This window comes from Myxine glutinosa, chromosome 4, assembly GCF_964187855.1.
Source record: "Myxine glutinosa chromosome 4, kmMyxGlut1.1, whole genome shotgun sequence".
NCBI lineage: Eukaryota > Metazoa > Chordata > Myxini > Myxiniformes > Myxinidae > Myxine > Myxine glutinosa.
Window position 1 is genome coordinate 129,074,400 of NC_136264.1, and position 20,526 is coordinate 129,094,925.

The window sequence follows — 20,526 nt, forward strand, 5'->3', positions numbered from 1 at the left end:
CAGATAGAGAGAGACAGACAGACAGACAGAGAGAGAGAGATAGACAGGGAGAAACAGAAAGTGAGAGAGAGACAGACAGAGAGAGATAGACAGAGAGAGACAAACAGACAGAGAGACAGAGAGAGAGAGACAGAAAGAGAGAGACAGAAAGAAAGAGAGAGAGAGAGACATAGAGACAGACAGAGATAAAGATGATATTCAGACAGATAGAGAGAGACAGACAGACAGACAGAGAGAGATAGACAGAGAGAGACAGAAAGTGAGAGAGAGACAGACAGAGAGAGATAGACAGAGAGAGACATAGACAGACAGAAAGAGAGACAGACAGAGAGAACCACAGACAGAGAGAGAGAGATAGACAGACAGAGAGAGACAGACAGAGAGAGAGATAGACAGAGAGAGACAAACAGACAGAGAGACAGAGAGAGAGAGACAGAAAGAAAGAGAGAGAGACATAGAGACAGACAGAGATAAAGATGATATTCAGACAGATAGAGAGAGACAGACAGACAGACAGAGAGAGATAGACAGAGAGAGACAGAAAGTGAGAGAGAGACAGACAGAGAGAGATAGACAGAGAGAGATAGATAGAGAGAGACAAACAGACAGAGAGACAGAGAGAGAGAGACAGAAAGTGAGAGAGAGACAGACAGAGAGAGATAGACAGAGAGAGACAGAGAGAGAGAGACAGAAAGAAAGAGAGAGAGACATAGAGACAGACAGAGATAAAGATGATATTCAGACAGATAGAGAGAGACAGAGAGACAGACAGAGAGAGATAGACAGAGAGAGACAGAAAGTGAGAGAGACATAGACAGACAGAAAGAGAGACAGACAGAGAGAGAACATTTTTGGGAACGTTTTTCACATTACTTTCCTGCAACATTGAAATAATGTTGTTGTAAAACGTCTCCACAATGTCGCTACAACGTTTCACTTTCGTTGTTGCAACGTTTTGCTCCAACGTTTTGGGAACATTCAAATGTTGGGTTTTGCTGACGTTTCCACAACGTTGTTTCAACGTTTTTCACATTACTTTCCTGCAACATTGAAATAATGTTGTTGTAAAACGTCTCCACAATGTCGCTACAACGTTTCACTTTCGTTGTTGCAACGTTTTGCTCCAACGTTTTGGGAACATTCAAATGTTGGGTTTTGCTGACGTTTCCACAACGTTGTTTCAACGTTTTTCACATTACTTTCCTGCAACATTGAAATAATGTTGTTGTAAAACGTCTCCACAATGTCGCTACAACGTTTCACTTTCGTTGTTGCAACGTTTTGCTCCAACGTTTTGGGAACATTCAAATGTTGGGTTTTGCTGATGTTTCCACAACGTTGTTTCAACGTTTTTCACATTACTTTCCTGCAACATTGAAATAATGTTGTTGTAAAACGTCTCCACAATGTCGCTACAGCGTTTCACTTTCGTTGTTGCAACGTTTTGCTCCAACGTTTTGGGAACATTCAAATGTTGGGTTTTGCTGACGTTTCCACAACGTCGCTACAACGTTTCACTTTCGTTGTTGCAACGTTTTGCTCCAACGTTTTGGGGACACTCAAATGTTAAGTAAATCGGATAAGAATTCACGAGTTATTTAATTATTAGCGATTAATGAAGTACTTATTTAATTAATTACATTTCTTATTACATTACAGTAATTACATTACAGTAATTACCTGAGGTAATTACAGTTCCGGTAATTACAGTAATTACAGTAATCATTACAGTAATTGCAGTAATCTTATTACAGTAATTACATTACATTAACTCAGGCACCTTTTGAGTAAGGAAGCTGATATTTGGACATGACACTGACCAAGTGATGTGGCTGTCAAGGAAAATTTTGATTTATTGATTAATCATTTAATAAATTAACTCGTTGATTTATAAATGACTTATTTAATTAAAATTCCTCAGAGATACATCTTCGGATGAAATACTTGCAGATTGGTTATGCTATGAGCCAATTGATTAAGGAAAATATTTTGTGATGGCCATATTGGCAATTTCGTGGCCATATTCGTGGCAACTCAGTTAGTGCCACTGCAGCTTTAAAATGCATCCCTGCGTTCATTTTTCGATCGATTGAGTTGAAATTTTGAACAATCGGATCTGGACTGTCGTTGTTAACGACTCTAGCACGCACTCGTCCAATCAGGATGGAGCGGTATGGTCCCCGGATCATCACTGCCCGCAGTTTTAATTAGTTTTACTTTTTCTCTTGGTCATATAATTTTGAAGACATGCATGTCATGATATAGGAAATGTTTGTTCTGTTGAACGGAATAAATGTTGTTTATTTGTGTGGGTGTGTATTTTTGTGTATTTTGTATATATTTTCACGGCTAATTCCAGTTAACATCCTGCAAAATTTGCTCGTTTTTCTGGCCGAGTCGAAATTGCGTTGAGTTCCTATGGCATGCGCCATTAAAAGCGCTGTGTAATGGTTGAGCTCCCTTTATTTCGTTTTGGTCATGCGGATGAGCAGATAAAGTGACGAATGCTGCGGCTGGAGCAGTAGAAGCGATGTTTTTAATTGAAACGATGTAATTTAATTAAAAGTGGGAGGGGGCAACACCACGCATACCTCTTTTAAGGTATGTATAAACCCTGGAATAAACGTGGGAGGGGGCAACACCACGCATACCTCTTTTAAGGTGTGTATAAACCCTGGAATATTTCAGCAATCAATACAATGCTGAAACTATGTAAGTTAATTCAATGAGTAATTTAATGAGTAATTCAATGAGTAATTTCATAAGTAATTTAATGAGTAATTTAATGAGTAATTTAATGAGTAATTTAATGAGTAATTTAATGAGTAATTTAATGAGTAATTTAATGAGTAATTTAATGAGGAATGAGGAATTAAAAGTGGGAGGGGGCAACACCACGCATACCTCTTTTAAGGTGTGTATAAACCCTGGAATATTTCAGCAATCAATACGATGCTGAAATGATGTAATTTACTGTGTAAGATGGTCGACCTTGGGTTTGTTTGGGTTTTGTTGTTTATTTTTGTGGGTGTGTATTTTTGTGTATTTTGTATATATTTTCACGGCTAATTCCAGTTAACATCCTGCAAAATTTGCTCGTTTTTCTGGCCGAGTCGAAATTGCGTTGAGTTCCTATGGCATGCGCCATTAAAAGCGCTGTGTAATGGTTGAGCTCCCTTTATTTCGTTTTGGTCACGCGGATGAGCAGACAAAATGACGAATGCTGCGGCTGGAGCAGTGGAAGCGATTTTTAATTGTTCAATGATTATTCGATATTGTTATGACTTATTGTCAATAGGTATACTAAGTGGCCATGAGGTAGCCTGTTGCTATGTACAGTTTTATTCTATTGTTGATTATACCACATAGATGTGGTGATAAAGGAAATGTTCGTTTTAAATAGATGATTATGATAGGACCATGACTATAAAATCATGATGATTATTATGAATGATATCATAGGGTTCAAATGCAGAATGATTGCATGAACTTGGGGAAGAACTTTCAAGCCCTATGGGATAAATTGGGTATTACAAGCGATGGAGTTTCAAAATTTAGCATGATTGAAGGAATTTTACAGTCTTATTTCAGGAGTTTTACGAAATTTATATTGCCAAGAGATTTGGGTACTATTAAAAGAAAAATGATGAGATATTTTTCCCAAAGAACTTTAATATCTGCCATCCATTTTGGCTGTCTCACGAATGAAGGATGAGTTGCCTTTAGTGGTTGCAAAGAAAATTTGTGGAGACCAGGCAAAATGGGGAAATATGTCAGATATGACCCTAGGACAGGACGGTGATTCATCAATTGACATGAGGTATGAACCAGAGGTGACGACCGATGAGATTCGATCTCAGTCAATGGATGGGCCTGTCCTGACATCATTGGGGAAAGGGCTTATGCAAGGAGTCATCCAAAATGATTAATTTGATTTATTGATGAATATTGATGAATTAATTGAAATTGAATAATTGATTGAATTGTTGATTGATTGAATCTAATTGATTGAATTTAATTGAATAAATTTAACTGGATAAATTGAATTGAATAAATTAAATTGAATATATTGATCGTTTGATTGATGAAAATGCGGTCTCAAGAAAGAAGCTTTAATATCTTTGTGAGATATTATCAATGTGAAGACAACCTTGGAAAATTGAGCAAGGTGGTGAGTTTATATATAGATATATATGTGCGGTTACCATTGTGTGATTTCCCCTTCAACAGAGCGGACACCTGAGGATTCACCCATTTCATACTGACCCTCTGGCTCATCTGCAAATACTTATCTGTGAGATTGGATTGTGCAAAAGCCACAGGTGAGAGAGATTCTCTGGAAATCACCGTTTGAACAGGTGGAGAGATCCTTCCTGGAGGTACGAGTGAAGCTTTAGAGGAACAAACTACAACACATCCAACGCTACTTTGATAAAAGGCAGAATGGGAAATGGAGCCTGCAAGAATACACAAGGACAACCAGAGATTCCACAAAAAGGTACTTGTACACATCATATGTACGACCGTTATGGTGCCGAAGCTATAAGGCAGGTCGAGAATTGGTATTTGTGGACAAAGGGACATGATGAGGAGTTTCCAAGAGATGGTACATTTGAGCGAAGTCGATTGGAAAGATTGGAACAAAGATTGAAAGCCAGGAAGAGACAGAATCTAACGGTAGACTGGCTTGCATTCCATCTTTGGGATGGTGAATCCAGACAAGGGGAACAGCAAGAACGGATAACGGATCTAGAACTTAAAATAAAAAGGATACAGGATACAGTGGAGGAGACAAATGCACAACTGCCCTCAAAATTAGGAATGAAAGTGACAGTTGTCCCATCTGATTCCCATTTGTCTCCCCAAAAAGGACGGTACAGAGAATTTTTTCGTGTTTCAGGAGATAACGAGAGATTGCAGTGGCAACTCAGGGATGTAGAGATGCAGCCCAGCAATACAAGTGCACAGGTGCACAGACCAGGCAACGACAGAAACCGGTGTTTCAAGTGTGGACGGATGGGACATTGGAAAAGAGGATGTCCGTATACCAAAAGGAAGACAAGTTCATAGGGTAAACCAAGATCAAGGGTACCAGTGCTGACCGATACCTCAGACAATGATTAGGCCTTCATTGCGACAAATCCCAAATGACGATTGGCCTCAACAAATTAGATTACTGGACAAACATGAATAACTGTCGATGATTCTTGGGTCTGAAAAGTTTTCGGAGCAAGAATTATTCATTTTTCTTTTGCTTGTAAGCAAGTTGATAATTAATTGATCAAATGCCGAAATTGGATCTTTTATGTTGGGCACAAAAATTTTAAATTTACAAAGTTTGGAACAATTGCTTTGCAATTTTTTTGGCAAACCAAGTGACAAGAGTCACATCATGATCAGGTGGGAATTTCGGACTATTGTTCCACACGATTGATAGGTCAGTGGTCGACTGACATACAAATGGGTGGGTAGTCAAATTTGGATAAATTATTGTGGGAACTGAAAGGGTAATGTCAATGTGACGTCATAGGGGTTTTCTAAGAATAAACTTTTTGGTCCATTTGTGTATTAGCGCTTATAAAATTGAAGGACAAATTTTGAGAAATTGAAATAAAGTTGACACCCATCCGGATCTGTAAATAAGGGTTCCAACGCAAACAAATACGCATAATGCATGTGTGTGTGGGTATTTTGTGTGTCAATGTTAGTGTTTTTGTGTATCAATCTTACAAGATTGTTGACACCGACAGTGTGCCTTGTCTGGAAAATAGATAGTTCCATGGGGATGGGATCGCATATCGAGAGAATTCGTAAAATAAAATAAAAATAGAAATATAATTTGATTATGAAAATTATCACTTTTGTCAAGGGAGATGGAGAATAAAGATTTGATTTGCTGAGTTATGAGCAGCTATTCATTAATAGTAAAAATTGGGAGTAATCTTGGGATTCCATTGTGATCGAATTTATATGAGAATCAAAGCTATTTATGGATATGAGCTTCATAAAAATGTGGGAGTACAAAATTAGCCAAATTTTGGAGAGGTCTTACACTGACTTCCCAGAGTACTCTGCTCATGGATTTTTATATATATAAACTTGAATTTTATCAGCATATAAATTGTGCTGTATGTATGGATGTGTTTTAGGCATAGATGATATGGGAAAATAGTAAAGAAAATTTTGCTGGTTTGAACTATTGTGGGTTTTCAGTTCTGGAGTTCAAACAAAGTCACTGGTTAACAGATGAGAAAGGATAGTAAATAAATTATTCGATGCTGGGCAAATTAAGTACGATATTACTAAGACTTATGAGAGCTATTGTTCTTCCTTACAGCAGTGGAAAATTATTGGAAAAAATTAGATCCAACATAATGAATCTATAAAAGAATGTGATAGGGATAATATCCTCAATTTGTACTAATTATTTGATTGTGGGTAAAGGAATTAATTTATCATAGTGGATTGTTAACAGCAGCCTGAAAATGTCCTGAGAGTGCATCCATGTAATCGGAAATCCCAGATTTGTTTTTACAAACAACATTTTGGTAGAGGTCTTGTGTGGACGAGCACTTCCTTGGTAGATAAAAAACGGTACTGCATGCTGGCAGCCACTTTTGCGGCCAGTTAGGCAAAAACAAATTGAGAGGAAATTGTAGTTAAATACGTAAGTTACACATGGCTATTTGTAAAAAGGAAATTTGTTGAGATGGGAAACATTTTTCGAAGGTTTATTAAAGTGTTATAATATGACATGTGGCAAGGCAAACTATTGGATGGAAAAATTAGATCTGGCTATAGAATAAATTTATTGACCCCTTGAAGTTAATTCTTCGAATCATTGTTTCACTGGCATTTTTTGTTCACATTGGAAATAGTTTGGTAGAGCCTTGGTTAAAACCTTTGGTTGCGGTATCTTGGAACGAATTGATAAACCATAGGAGATTGATAAGAATAGAAACAAATATGGACCCAAAATAGAAAGTTGGATTCATGCCTCTCATTGCAAGCAAGCACATGGGGCTAAGGTGGACGATCCCACAGAAAATGAGGCTGCACCTAGCAGCCCAGCAGAACATTCAGTGGTGGATAAATGATAGTCGTGATATACATTCATTTGAATTACATTTTAACACCCCTTGCATTGATAAACATTACAATTTCAACATTTAATATTCCTACTTGAATTAGGGAAGATAGTGACATTTATTTGCCTACATGACATACAATTACCTGCTGATATTAATACAACATGAGTGAAAAATGTATCACAACTACACTCATGATCAGGGGATTGAGTTCAACCCCGGGAGATAGGGGGATCAGGGTAAGACAAATAATCTGATTTATGTTACATATTAAGGGATTTTCTTTATTTACCTTTTAAGAAGCTTGTTAGTTTGGTATATAATGTTGAATGTCATCGACATATAATTATGTCGTAGGTATGAATATATACAAGGAGTAGCAGACTTGTTTGTTGGTTTAGTAGTTATATTGGCAATTGTTTTAGTGGTGGCTTGCTTGAAAGCCTTAGTGACGGTGTGTTTGAACAAGGTAACCAACAACACGATGATAACGCATGAAGTGACAAATGAGGAAATAAATGTGGAACCACAAGAGGAAGACTTTTATGGCGACATAAATACTGAGATTAAAAGATTAAATCAAGTGATGTTGCAAATGAATACAGTAGAATTAAGATAATGGCATAACGACAATGTTATGAGTTGTGTCAATTACAATATCAGTGAACTCATATCACCACGAGTGACACACTGTTAGGGAAAAAAAAAAAAAGGGAAAAAGAAAAAGTGGAGAGGAATTATGGTAATAATACATTATGCTTAATTTGTTGGTTTGGGAAAATTGTTGTTGGGAATTAGATATTCCTGTTTGTGATTGTAATCATATACAATTTATTTTCTTAGAGTAGTGCTAAAATACCTGCACAAGTTAATTTTTGAACTATATTAACCTGAAAGCAATTGTGGATGCTATTCTTAGTTTAGTAGTGAAATACATACCTGATTGAATATTATTTGTGTGACGCATATAAATGAATATAACTTTTTGAATGTTGTAAGGGAAAACAACAAATTGTTGAATGTGAAACTGTCGGAAGATATACATGATTATGCTGATTTCATGGTAAGATGTACCCTATCTGATTCAGTGTGTGTGGAAAGCAGATTCAGATGTGACTGAGCATAAGGATAAGACGAGATCACATTTTGAAGGGAGTGCTAACGGAATTGGGAAGAAGTTCGAGAAAGAAAATTTGTGGGTAAAAAATGAAGTTAATCGTGGCATACACCCTCTTTCTCAAAGAATGATGAAGACATTCTCCCGTGTAACTTGGAGATGAATGCTTACCTTCACCAAGGAAATTTATGTGACCATTTGCCTGGATCACACTGCAACATATGAAAGAAAGGCGATCACTTACTCTTGTTCGAAGGCTTCGAACATTCATCACATCAGAAGTTGCAGGACAACGACATTTTACCCGCAACCTCTGTGAAATGCGGGGACATATGTTATTACTTCACCAACTTCCGGGGAGCCAGCATGGAGCTGCAAACCAATGGCTGTGCCTTTTCACAACAGCTGTGCACGATTCTGCGGGCCACTCCTGGTATGGACCATGGATGACCTGAACACCATGGTCCCAACATCATTGTGGATGCATCCGGCATCCCTGTTCCACATCTTGCTGGCCAATCAACGTCACACCAATACTTGCTGCCCACTCACAATGAGGGAGGAGGCAAGTCGACTACAACTGGGTGAAGGCCTTGTTCAGGAATTACTATGGTTTACAGCAAAAAAGTGGCAAGAATGCTACATGGAGAGCAGGGTCAGTCTATGACTCCGCAATGTTACCACAACAGCGAAATCTTACACGAAGTAGTGCAGGAGCTATGAAGACATTAGGAGAAAATGTTTCATACCTGGATTCAAACAAGTGATCAGCCCTTCCTTTCAAACAAAGTCAACATTTGTGTGGAGGCAAACGTTTTTGCCAGATGGTGCAGATGCTTTACAAAACTTGAAAATGAAGTGAAATTGTTGTATCTTGGTGATGGTGAAGTGTTGTTTTGAAAAGATATTTGTGATGCAAATGCAATAGATTGAACAATATGGAAGGAGTCAATGACCAACGAAATGTTTTGTGATTCTTGCAGGATGACGGTGTATGCCTAAGGGAATTTGATTACCAAAGTGATTGATTATTTACTTATACTTGTATTGATATTTACTTGTAGATATTGATTATTTACTTATCTATCTATAATTCCAGTAATCTCTGTGTGTATGTGTGTGTGTATGTGTGTGTGTGTGTATATGTGTGTGTGTCGTTTGTCTGTGACCGCTGTTTCTCGACAACCACGGGTCCGATATACTTGAAACTTGCCAGGTATATTGCTGGGGACCTGAGGATGTGCCTTTTCAAGGTTTCATATTAATCGGACAAGTAGTTACCGAGCTATGGCGATTTATTTACCAAACTAATCACAGAACAGGTAGCGGGGTACGCCAGCCAATCACAGAACACGTTGTTGCGTAGGCGTGGCCGATGTGAGAGCGCGTGCGCCGTTACGGATAGTAATTCGAGGCGTCGCGGGCGCCATTTGGAGGAGCTGGGAGGACTCAGTCGTGATAGAGTGAGCCTGAGTGAGTATATCAAGACAAGAACAAGATCTAGAAGGAGGTATGTACGGTGCGATTCATATAATATATTGTTTAGTTATCGTCGATGAGGAATTTGGGGTCGGAATGGGTGATCGGCCTGGGTGACTGGGTCTCGACTAGATGCTGGGCCGCACCAAGGAACGGGCACCCACGTACGGGCACGTCCTAGTACTTGTAATGATGTTTACTTGCAGTGATTGATTATTTACTTATACTTGTATTGATGTTTACTTGCAGTGATTGATTGTTTACTTATATTGATGTTTAGATTAATGGTTAATATAAACAAAAACAAAAAAAGATGAGGGAATTGTGGAAATGTAACTCATTGATTGGGACTAGTAACGAAGCAGATAGACGATTTCGTAAATGAGTGTCAGGAATGTGCACGAACATGGTAATCTCTTGTCCACCTGGTCACAGCCCCAGGCTGGAGCACCCCCCTATTGTTTGGTAAATGGAACTCGCAGCAGGAGGGGAGCGAGCTGGTGCCAGTGAGGCGACCGAGTAACGTTTGCGGAGAACGGATTAGAAGCAGCGGAGAAGGGATTACGATTTCAGCGCACAGAGGATTAACTGAAGCTTGCCCATATAAACAGAAGAGACTTGGAGTCAAGGACCACTTGCCATCAGAAGTCCTGCCCGATGGGATGAACGAGTACGGCGTTGCGGAGGAATATCGGCTGAGAAAAAGGGACTATGCGGATAAGAGTTATCTGGTCCATTGAGTTAACGGTAGTCATTAGTATTGGAATGAAGTGAACAACCAGTTAATAAAGTTGCGATCTTTTGTAAACCTGTGACATCATTGGAGTCTTGAGTCTCACTACACTTCCACGACACTGTTCAGGCTGGAGTTCCCCAAGGTAGTGTTCTGGGGCCTGTGCTTTTTCTGGTCTTCATCAATGATCTCTCTGACTCTCTTGAAAATCCTCTCTATCTCTTTGCTGACGACTCTACTCTCTGTCACTCCATTCCTCATCCCTCAGATTGGCAGTCTGCAGCCTCCTCACTCTCTGCAGACCTGGACAAAATCACAGAATGGGCAAACAAATGGCACATGTCTTTCAATCCTGATAAATCTCACACTCTTACGATGTCTCTCCGAAAAGACCGACTGGACAACCCTCCCATCCACTTTCTGAATAATCCTCTCCAAGAAGTTCTGTCACTCAAGCTTTTGGGTCTCACTATTTGCCATGATCTTTCCTGGGAAAACCACATTTCAAATCTGGCCTCCAAAGCCAGTCGCCGACTGGGCATCCTCCGTCGTGCGAAGTCCTTCCTTGGCACACCGTGCTCCTCACCACATACAAGGCTTTCATCCGCAACTCTATGGAATACTGCTCTCCCCTCTGGTCTGGTGCTCCTGCCTCACACCAAGCTTGTCTTCACGCTGTTGAAACCAAAGCGTTCAGAATCATTGGAATCTCCCGCGATGAAGCTAACTCCAAGGGCCTTTCACTCACTCACAGCAGGCAGGTTGGTGGTCTTTCCGTCTTCTACCGACTCCTCTCTGGCCTTGCCCCCCCAGGTCTCTCTGGGCTCTGTCCCCCAAATATTCCTACAGGTCGCACAAGATCTGCCTGCAACCCTCTTATGGTTAAACTGCCAAAATCAAGACTTTCTGTTCACCTTCACTCCTTCATTCCTCTTTTCTCCCGCCTCTGGAACAAACTCCCTCACTCTCTTCAATCCCACTCCACCCTCCAGTCTTTAAAACAGCTGTTCACCACCATCTCTTATCCTCCCCCATCCAAAACCTTGATCTTTTCTACCCCCGCTAATTTCGGTCCCCTTGTGTTTTATACCTCTCCCCCCCCCCCCCCCCCCCTTCCCATGCCTCCTCCCCCCAAGCCCGCTCCCTCCCACACTTCTCCCTGCTCTCAAATGTTGTGGTTGTGTGCTTCCCCTTCTCTCCCCATCTTGTCTTCCGCTCCCTCTTTTTGTATATTTTGTTTGTCCGGTTGATTTGTTTGTGAAATAAATGTTAGCTCTTTCACGAGCCTCGATTCAGTATACAAAAAAAAAAAAAAGTCAGGAGACGACGAAGGTTCACGAGCGAGCGGTATTCAATGACAAAGGACGGACTAGAATCGAAACAGGCCCGGACAGGCCAGGCCCGGAAATGTCAAAACGAAGGTTACTGACCTTGAAATGAGATAGAAAATAATGTATAATCAGTTATGAGGTTAGTTAGCTACACAATACCGAAAATTCGGTGAAAAATGAAATGAGAAAAAAAAAAAAAATCGAGCTCCGTGGGGCAAGACACGACATTCGCCTAACCAAATATCGAAACCTCTGTCAGATTCCACCAAACCCCTCGGAGAAGAGGTAGCTTGAACTCGATTACCCCCTAAAAAGACATCTTTTTCGGGCGTGGCTCCGCCCTCAATGAGCGCAATACGCCCACTCGCGGCAGGACACAATTCGATCATGATATCAACCTCTCGCCCAAATTTCATCAAGATCGGATATCATCGGGTAGTTATACTGCGGACACGGACACACACACACACACACACACACACACACACACACACACACACACACACACACACACACACACACACACACACACACACACACACACACACACACACACACACACACACACACACACACACACACACACACACACACACACACACACACACACGACGAATATAGTGGTCACTTGATAACTCTTGAACCAACAAGAGCAGGTGAAAACCACCACAATCATTCAGAATAATGCAGAAGAATAATATACAGGGGTAGTGGGATTTCAGAGAGGTATCATCGACTGCACTGACATTTCATTAGTAACCACCACATTTCATTAGTAACCACCACATTTCATTAGTAACCAGCACATTACATGTAGGATGATTGCATCACCCCCCTATAGTGACTCATATGCATGCACACACTCTTACTATTATTATAGAAGAAACAGAATCCAGTGAAGAATGGATGAGGAAAGAGTAGGCTATATTATGTGGCAAATAGGACAGGAGCAGGCACTGGTGGAAATTCCACTTAATGTAAAATGTGACTTCAGGACCTCCACTCTCCCCTTCACCTCCTCCACTCTCCCCTTCACCTCCTCCTCCTCCTCCTCCTCCTCTCTTCTGCCCCACACACTCACATCATTCCTACCCTTTCCACCCGTCTCCCCGCTCCTCTCCTCCCCGCTCCTCTCCTCCCCGCTCCTCTCCTCCCCGCTCCTCTCCTCCCCGCTCCTCTCCTCACCTCTCCTCTCCTCTCCTCTCCACCTCACTCCGTCCCCAAGCCTGGTGTTGGCTTAACCAACAGTTGGTGGCTAGCTTAAGATCTCAGGGTCTTCAGTTTGAGCCCCTGTTGTGCCATTGAAATAACACCAAGTGGGTTGACTCAGCCTGTTATTCTTCCGAAGTCCGCAAAATAAATACCAGCTTACCCGCAACAGGGGAACTGCATTAGTGGCACAGCCACACTTCCAGAAAATGATGCAAACAATAAAGTTTAATCCCCAAATTTTTTTGCTTATAGGTTAGCTGATTATTGTCAACAATTGATTTTTGTAACTTGGGAAGCTCTTGGAAGAAGATCAACAATGTTTCCTGATCCCCACATAAAAACATAAATATGGTAATGTTGCAAGTGGGAAGTATTAGTTAAGAGAATGTATACAAGTTAATAAATATATGATGATGGATGGCTCACAAAAATAAAATAAACAAATAAATAAATGAGCTGTGATCAGAATGGCTTTTGCTAACGATAGAAAATTATCCAAATAAAGATTGTTTCATTGCCCTGCGCAAGCAAAGTGAAAAGCAGGGTTAAACTATATGGTATTCATATAATATTTACCCTGCGCATTGCGAGCCAACTCTTCTGTTTTGAAACATTTTTTTTTTCTTTGATCCAATATGGCTGCCAGATCACGTGAGCGATGACATCATAAATTTATACTCTAATATAATTGTTGCATAGATCACGCTCAATACATTTCAAACTGATCAAACTAAGCATTGTCCCGCCGATTTATGATGTCATAATTATGGCACCAATGACGTCATCGTTAACAACACATATTCCCCATATGGAGTTCTTTACAATGAGCCATGCTTCAATTTTTTCCATGAAGCGGTTTTGGAGATATAGAGGTGCAACTTTTTTCGATTTTTTCCAAGATGGGCGTCTGTACCACATGACCGATGACGTTATAATTATCATTTTAAAATTCTACAGGAAGAGCTGCACATATTCTGAAAATTTCGTGCCCATCAGACCAACAGTTGCAGAGGAATTTTTGTTTTATTCATACTGATCAGATCAAGCGAAAGGTGTAACATTTTTCCAAGATGGCGTCCTTACCACGTGACCTATGACGTCATAATTATGAATAAAAAATTCCTACAGGCGGAGGCGCTTCTATGGTAAAATTTTGTGTCAATCGGACCAACGGTTGACGAGAAAATGAATTTTTAAAATGCAGACATGGCACACGTACGCAACTGAATGCTTAACCCCGTTTCCGCTTCACGAGCGCAGGGTAATAATCGGTTCACCCATGCATGAGAAAATTAAAGCTCAGATGAGAGAGAGAGAGAGCACAAGAGATAGAGAGATAAGTAGAGGAGGCAGCATCAGATGCTTCTAACTCAAGTTATGATCTGCAAAATGAATTTCCAAGGGCACATTAACACTTAACCTTTCACATGTTGAACCCAGAATTGAATCAGTTTGTATTTGTGTTACAAAGCATACTTTTGCTGAGTTTGGTGAAAAATCCCTTCAGGGGTTCACATGTTATCACTGTAACAAAACAACGATAACCGCTGGATGGAGGGACACAACCCAAAAACATAATGCATCAGGCCTTCTGCTGTGTAGACATAAAAAGGCAGACATGAATTGGTTAAAGTTGGTTGATGCATTTTTAAGTTTTCATCTGGCCTTCAGTGATCGGCCAGCAAAATAAAAAGCAATGCTGCCAAGTTTCAAAAAAATTATGGGAACCAAAGTTTTCATTGTACTAACAACTGAGGGTACAAAGCATCAAAAAACAAGCCACATTGTTTACACAAGCATTATGCAAAATGCAAAAAAAAAAAAAAAAAAAATCATTTCTACAATAATCATATTTTTCTAGGACACGACACCCAAAAAAAAGTTTGGGATATACTATAACTCTATTTTGCCTTGCTGGACCACACCGTAAAGTTTTTGACGCGCACGCACTATACGAAGATTCCACCGAAATAAGATCACAGAGCATTTACCTTCCATAGTCCTCGTTTAGCCATGCGAGATACAACCTTTTCCCAAACTCTTCCATGAAAGGCCATGTCTTCCAGGTCTTTCATGACCGTTTTATAATGGGTCATTGCTTGAGAACGATTATTTTGAGCATCTGTAACACATGGCAACACAATGGGCGAAAAGTACTTATGAGGTAAAGAAAAACAAAAATCACCAGAGAAAAAGAAAATCGTGTAATTTTTTCGAAAACACAAGAATAATTTGAACTAGAACTGCCACTTTAAAACTGCTGGCAGTGATGACCGGTTTACTCGCACCCACTTTTGATACAACCCCGACACACACACACACACATACACACACACACACACACACACACACACACACACACACACACACACACACACACACACACACACACACACACACACACACACACACACACACACACACACACACATTCCCCCTCCCCCCACACACACACATCCAACCCCCCCTCCTCCACATGCACACCCCAACCCCCCCCCCTCACCAACATACACACATATCCACCCCCCCCCCCCATACACACACACACACACACACACACACACACACACACGCGTACACACACAAACACACACACACATATACACACATCCCGACTCCCCCCCCCACACCACACACAAACGCACACATACCCCCACCCCACCACCCCTAACACACACACACACACGAACCCCCCCCCCCCCCCCCCACACACACATCCCTCCCCCTCCCCACACCCACACCCGTCAATCCATGCACTGATTGCAGAAAAAGCCATTGTAAAAAAAAAAAATTAACCTGAAATTGCAGACAGAATTATTTCTTTTATCTGAGAAGCTAAACGATTCTTCTTCTTCTTTAGTTTCTCACAACTTTGTGTGAAATGCGATCTAGTTTAAAAAAGTCAGAATCTGACCAAATCTGTTTCATTCGTTTGTTAATATACCTCTTCTATTGACAAATCTTCAATTGTAATTTTATTTGAGGTCCAAATGACCGCGGGAGATCGTGTGATAGTGATCACGTCCTGGAAGGACAAAAGGGTGCGTTTCTTCTTCTTTCAACAATAAAGACCAACAGCTTCGAGACCGTACATCCAATCATCTTGAAATTTTGCACACTTGTTCCGCTTGATGAGATCGACATTGCGTTAAAAATTCAAGTCGATCAATGCAGTGGTTCAAGAGTTATAAGCTTTTTTAAATTTACCTTCCATTATTTATTGCGCCCCAACCATGTGACTTATCAAAACGTCTCAAGTAACATTGAAACATCCCCCCATGAGGAACATTTGTGTAAAGTTTCCACTCGATATCTTCACAAATTATGGAGGTGATACCATTTCTAGTTTGAGCTTAAAAACGTCATAACTCTGAAACCATGTGTCGGATGACATCGAGCTCAGAGGCTTTTCTGTTCGTCATGGGTGTGTGAATATGTATGCCAAGTTTGGGCTCGATCCGTTCAGCCGTTCTGGAGAAAAATGGGTCTTTGTGGTTTTTCACGAAAAACAAGATGGCGGTCGAACCATGTGACGTATGACTTCGAAATTTTTTGCATTCTGAGTTTGTTTTAACTAAGCATCTGGGGAAAAAATCCCATTTTCGGGGGAGAAAATTTTTTGTTTGACAAATTCTAACCTCTTAACGTTAGCATTTTTAATATACTCGCTACACATGTATTTTGATCCCATTGAAGAATTCTTTAGAATGAGCTATTCCTCAAATTTTTCCATTTTAGTCAGGTTCACTATGTCAATAAATTATATTTCGTTCAAAATCATGGTAGATTAGCAAACCTATACATTTTTGGAAAGGTTTTAGCATAAGGAAACTAAAAATCAATGTTTACCTTTGGAGAGATACCTGTATGGCGGCCATTTTGGATTTTCAAAATGACCACTGTCAAATACTTTTTTTTTTTCTTCTTTTTTTTTTGTATACTGAATCGAGGCTCGTGAAAGAGCTAACATTTACTTCACAAACAAATCAACCAGACAAACAAAATACCCAAAAAGAGGGAGCGGAAGAAAAGATGGGGAGAGAAGGGGAAGCACACAAACACAACATCCGAGAGCAGGGAGATGTGTGGAAGGGAGAGGACCCGGGGGGAGGAGGCATGGGAAGGGGGGGGGGGGGGGGAGGGAGAAGTTTTAAACACAAGGACACCAAGGACTTCCTGGACAGAAGTTGGTATTTCAAAAAAGTGGAATTGGGGTGAAATTAGCGGGGATAGAAAAGATCAAGGTTTTGGATGGGGGAAGATAAGAGATGGTGGTGAACAGCTGTTTTAAAGACTTGGAGGGTGGAGTGGGATTGAAGAGAGTGAGGGAGTTTGTTCCAGAGGCGGGAGAAAAGAGGAATGAAGGAGTGAAGGTGAGCAGAGAGTCTTGATTTTGGCAGTTTAACCATAAGAGGGTTGCAGGCAGATCTTGTGCGACCTGTAGGAATATTTGCGGGACAGAGCCCAGAGAGAGCTGGGGGGGGGGGGGGGCAAGGCCAGAGAGGAGTCGGTAGAAGACGGAAAGACCACCAACCTGCCTGCGGTGAGTGAGTGAGAGGCCCTCGGAGTTAGCTTCATCGCGGGAGATTCCAATGATTCTGAAAGCTTTGGCCTCAACAGCGTGAAGCCGAGCAAGGTGTGAGGCAGGAGCACCAGCCCAGAGGGGGGAACAGTATTCCATTGAGCTGCGGATGAAAGCCTTGTATGTGGTGAGGAGCTCAGGTGTGCCAAGGAAGGACTTCGCACGACGGAGGATGCCCAGTCGGCGACTGGCTTTGGAGGCCAGATTTGAAATGTGGTTTTCCCAGGAAAGATCATGGCAGATAGTGAGACCCAAAAGCTTGAGTGACAGAACTTCTTGGAGAGGATTATTCAGAAAGTGGATGGGAGGGTTGTCCAGTCGGTCTTTTCGGAGAGACATCGTAAGAGTGTGAGATTTGTCAGGATTGAAAGACATGTTCCACTTGTTTGCCCAGTCTGTGATTTTGTCAAGGTCTGCAGAGAGTGAGGAGGCTGCAGACTGCTGATCTGAGGGTTGAAGAATGGAGCGACAGAGAGTAGAGTCGTCAGCAAAGAGAAAGAGGATTTTCAAGAGAGTCAGAGAGATCATTGATGAAGACCAGAAATTGATGAATTGATGAAGACCAGAATTGGCAAATGTTATCATTTTGTTCTATTTCTGCCTCTAATTACCCTAAAAACTTTTTTAAATATACTAAACCTATATTTTCAGGGACAAGGAATCCAATCAAAGTATCAAATTAGTGCTATGGGGAATGGTAAGACACGAATCAAAGGTTTTGAATTGCAAAATACTGTCTTTATATTCGCGATAAGTTGCATAATCAAATACATGTTATCATTTTGTACAGGCAGTTAATAACATCAAAATGTGTCACAATAATTCATATCACCAAACAATCTAAACATACACAGGCAGTCAGCAAAATCATATATACACATGCAGTCAGTATAACTTCACATCTACACAGGCAGTCAATGACAAAATATACACAGGCAGTCAATGGCATCAAGCGTACACGATTACAGAATATGCCATTTAGAGTTCGTCATCACTGTCCTGTGTGTCGTATCAGACAATATAGTCCGCATCGTTTTCACAGTCCGTTCCACACAAGCAAAGGTCGGTCAAATTGATCGGCAAATCGAATTGGTCGAATAGTCGATCGAATGGTCGAATTGGATCTAATGGAATTGGTCGATTGGTCGAATTGGTCGAATCGAATTGGTCGGAATTGGCAAATGTAAACATCGATTTTCAGATTTTCCATGTAATAACGTTTCCAAAAATGTATAGGTTTGCTAATCTACCATGATTTTGAACGAAAAAACATAGTGAACCTGACTATTTTAGTAATTTTGCTGAAAGGAGTTTATTATATAACTAGCCGAAACCCGTGGAACATCCATGGAAGGGAGGATGTGGTGTATGGATAGAGTGTACCATTATGGATGGCATAGGGGATTTGCTTGTCCGAGTAAGAGTTAGGAAAAAAGATGAGAATGAAGAGTGCGTATATGAACAACGATCGCCGACACCGGCACAAATGCATGCTCTGGATTGTCCAATCAGCGGACGGCTTGCTTCGCCTTCGCCCAGCAGACGCCAATACGATGGCGTCGTAAGATGGCGTCGTATCGGCAGTTAATCGGATGCTTTTGGGCCCCAACGTCGGCTAATTCAGATTTTTCGAGTATGGCTGTACGTGATAAACAAAGAGCGCGGTTCGTAGATCGTAAATCCATTAGTGCCGTGGGCATCGGGTCACTGGGTAAAAGGGATAACAAAGTCGAGTCCTTACGCTATTATTATATAGATGCTTATTCCCTTTAAAATTTGTTTTCTCTGCAACCGTTGGTCCGATTGACATGGAATTTTCACCACATAAGCACCTCCTCCTGTAGAATTTTTTTAATGATAAATATGACGTCATAGGTCACGTGGGACGGACGCCATCTTGGAAAAACTGAAAAAAATTGCACCTCTATCTCCAAAACCACTCCATGGAAAAATTTCAAAGGTGGCTCATTGTGAAGTATTCCCCAGGGGAATAACATATGTCAATGATGATGTCCATAGGTGCTTTCACTTTGATGTCACAAATGGACAAGTAGAACGCTTGGTCCAATCAGTATGACGTTTCTTAAACGTGATCTAGGGATCACGCTAAAGAAATAAATTCAAGAAATGTGAAAATGAAATAATTTCACGCTTAAGATAAATTGGTCAAGAAAAAAAAAAAAATTGTCAGTCATCGGTCACATGGTTTAGCAGCCATATTTTTACAGCATAGACCATAGGGCAATGCCGTCTGGAAGAGCATTTGTCTGTATGCCCCTCATAAACGCCCACCAATGGGAGTTGAAGATCTGAGATCTGGTCTCGTTACAGGGGGACACAGCAGATCCTGCACTCAGCAGATCCCAGGCCGTTAGATTTTATCAGTCTTATTTTAAACACTCATGGAGGTGGGACATTAAAGGAACTCAATCACTGAACAAAAATTGACAATAAGAGTTTAAAATTGGCAGTTGTACTTGGAGGTGGCGCAGGAAGGTCTCAGGGGGTAAAATAAATAATTATTTGTACCTGGGGTTCAGGTAGGAGGGTAGGACCCAAAATTCTCTCGATGTAAATATGTATGTCAATCCCAGAGGTAGTGGGTATTAGAAATCATACTAAAATACATCAATTCTCAGGGAATTAACCAGTCCAAAATTCTGAGGGAATTATGGACCGGTTCTTCGTTTTTTCACCAGTTATTATTCTCATCTTGCCTCTTCTATCCCCACTATGTGGAGATGAAGGAAAACCTTTGCAACATTCATCCTATATACTCACCTTCCGTCACAGAAAACAATTCGGCAACAACATCCGAAAGACAGTCGTCATCACAAGTACATGTCCGCAATCCATCCAACAGTGCTTGTAATGCTCGGTGGTACTCTTGTTTGTTTTTTAAAGCAACTGCCAAGAAATAATATCCCTGAAACAGAGAAACATACACAATGTTTTCCCAACATTAGCCTCATTTCGATCGAGAA

The 20,526-nt window shown here is 40.8% G+C and overlaps 1 protein-coding gene across 2 annotated transcripts in view; it reads right to left on the bottom strand.

Moving 5' to 3' along the window:
- TRANK1 (tetratricopeptide repeat and ankyrin repeat containing 1) overlaps positions 1–20,526 on the bottom strand; it is a 90,069-nt gene that overhangs the window by 56,216 nt on the left and 13,327 nt on the right. For both annotated transcript variants that reach the window (XM_078776414.1, XM_078776413.1), the window contains 2 exons: positions 20,324–20,468; positions 14,952–15,082 (listed from right to left, as the gene is read on the bottom strand). In XM_078776414.1, coding sequence (XP_078632540.1) covers positions 14,952–15,082; positions 20,324–20,468 — 276 coding nt within the window. The remainder of the gene's footprint in view (positions 1–14,951; positions 15,083–20,323; positions 20,469–20,526) is intronic.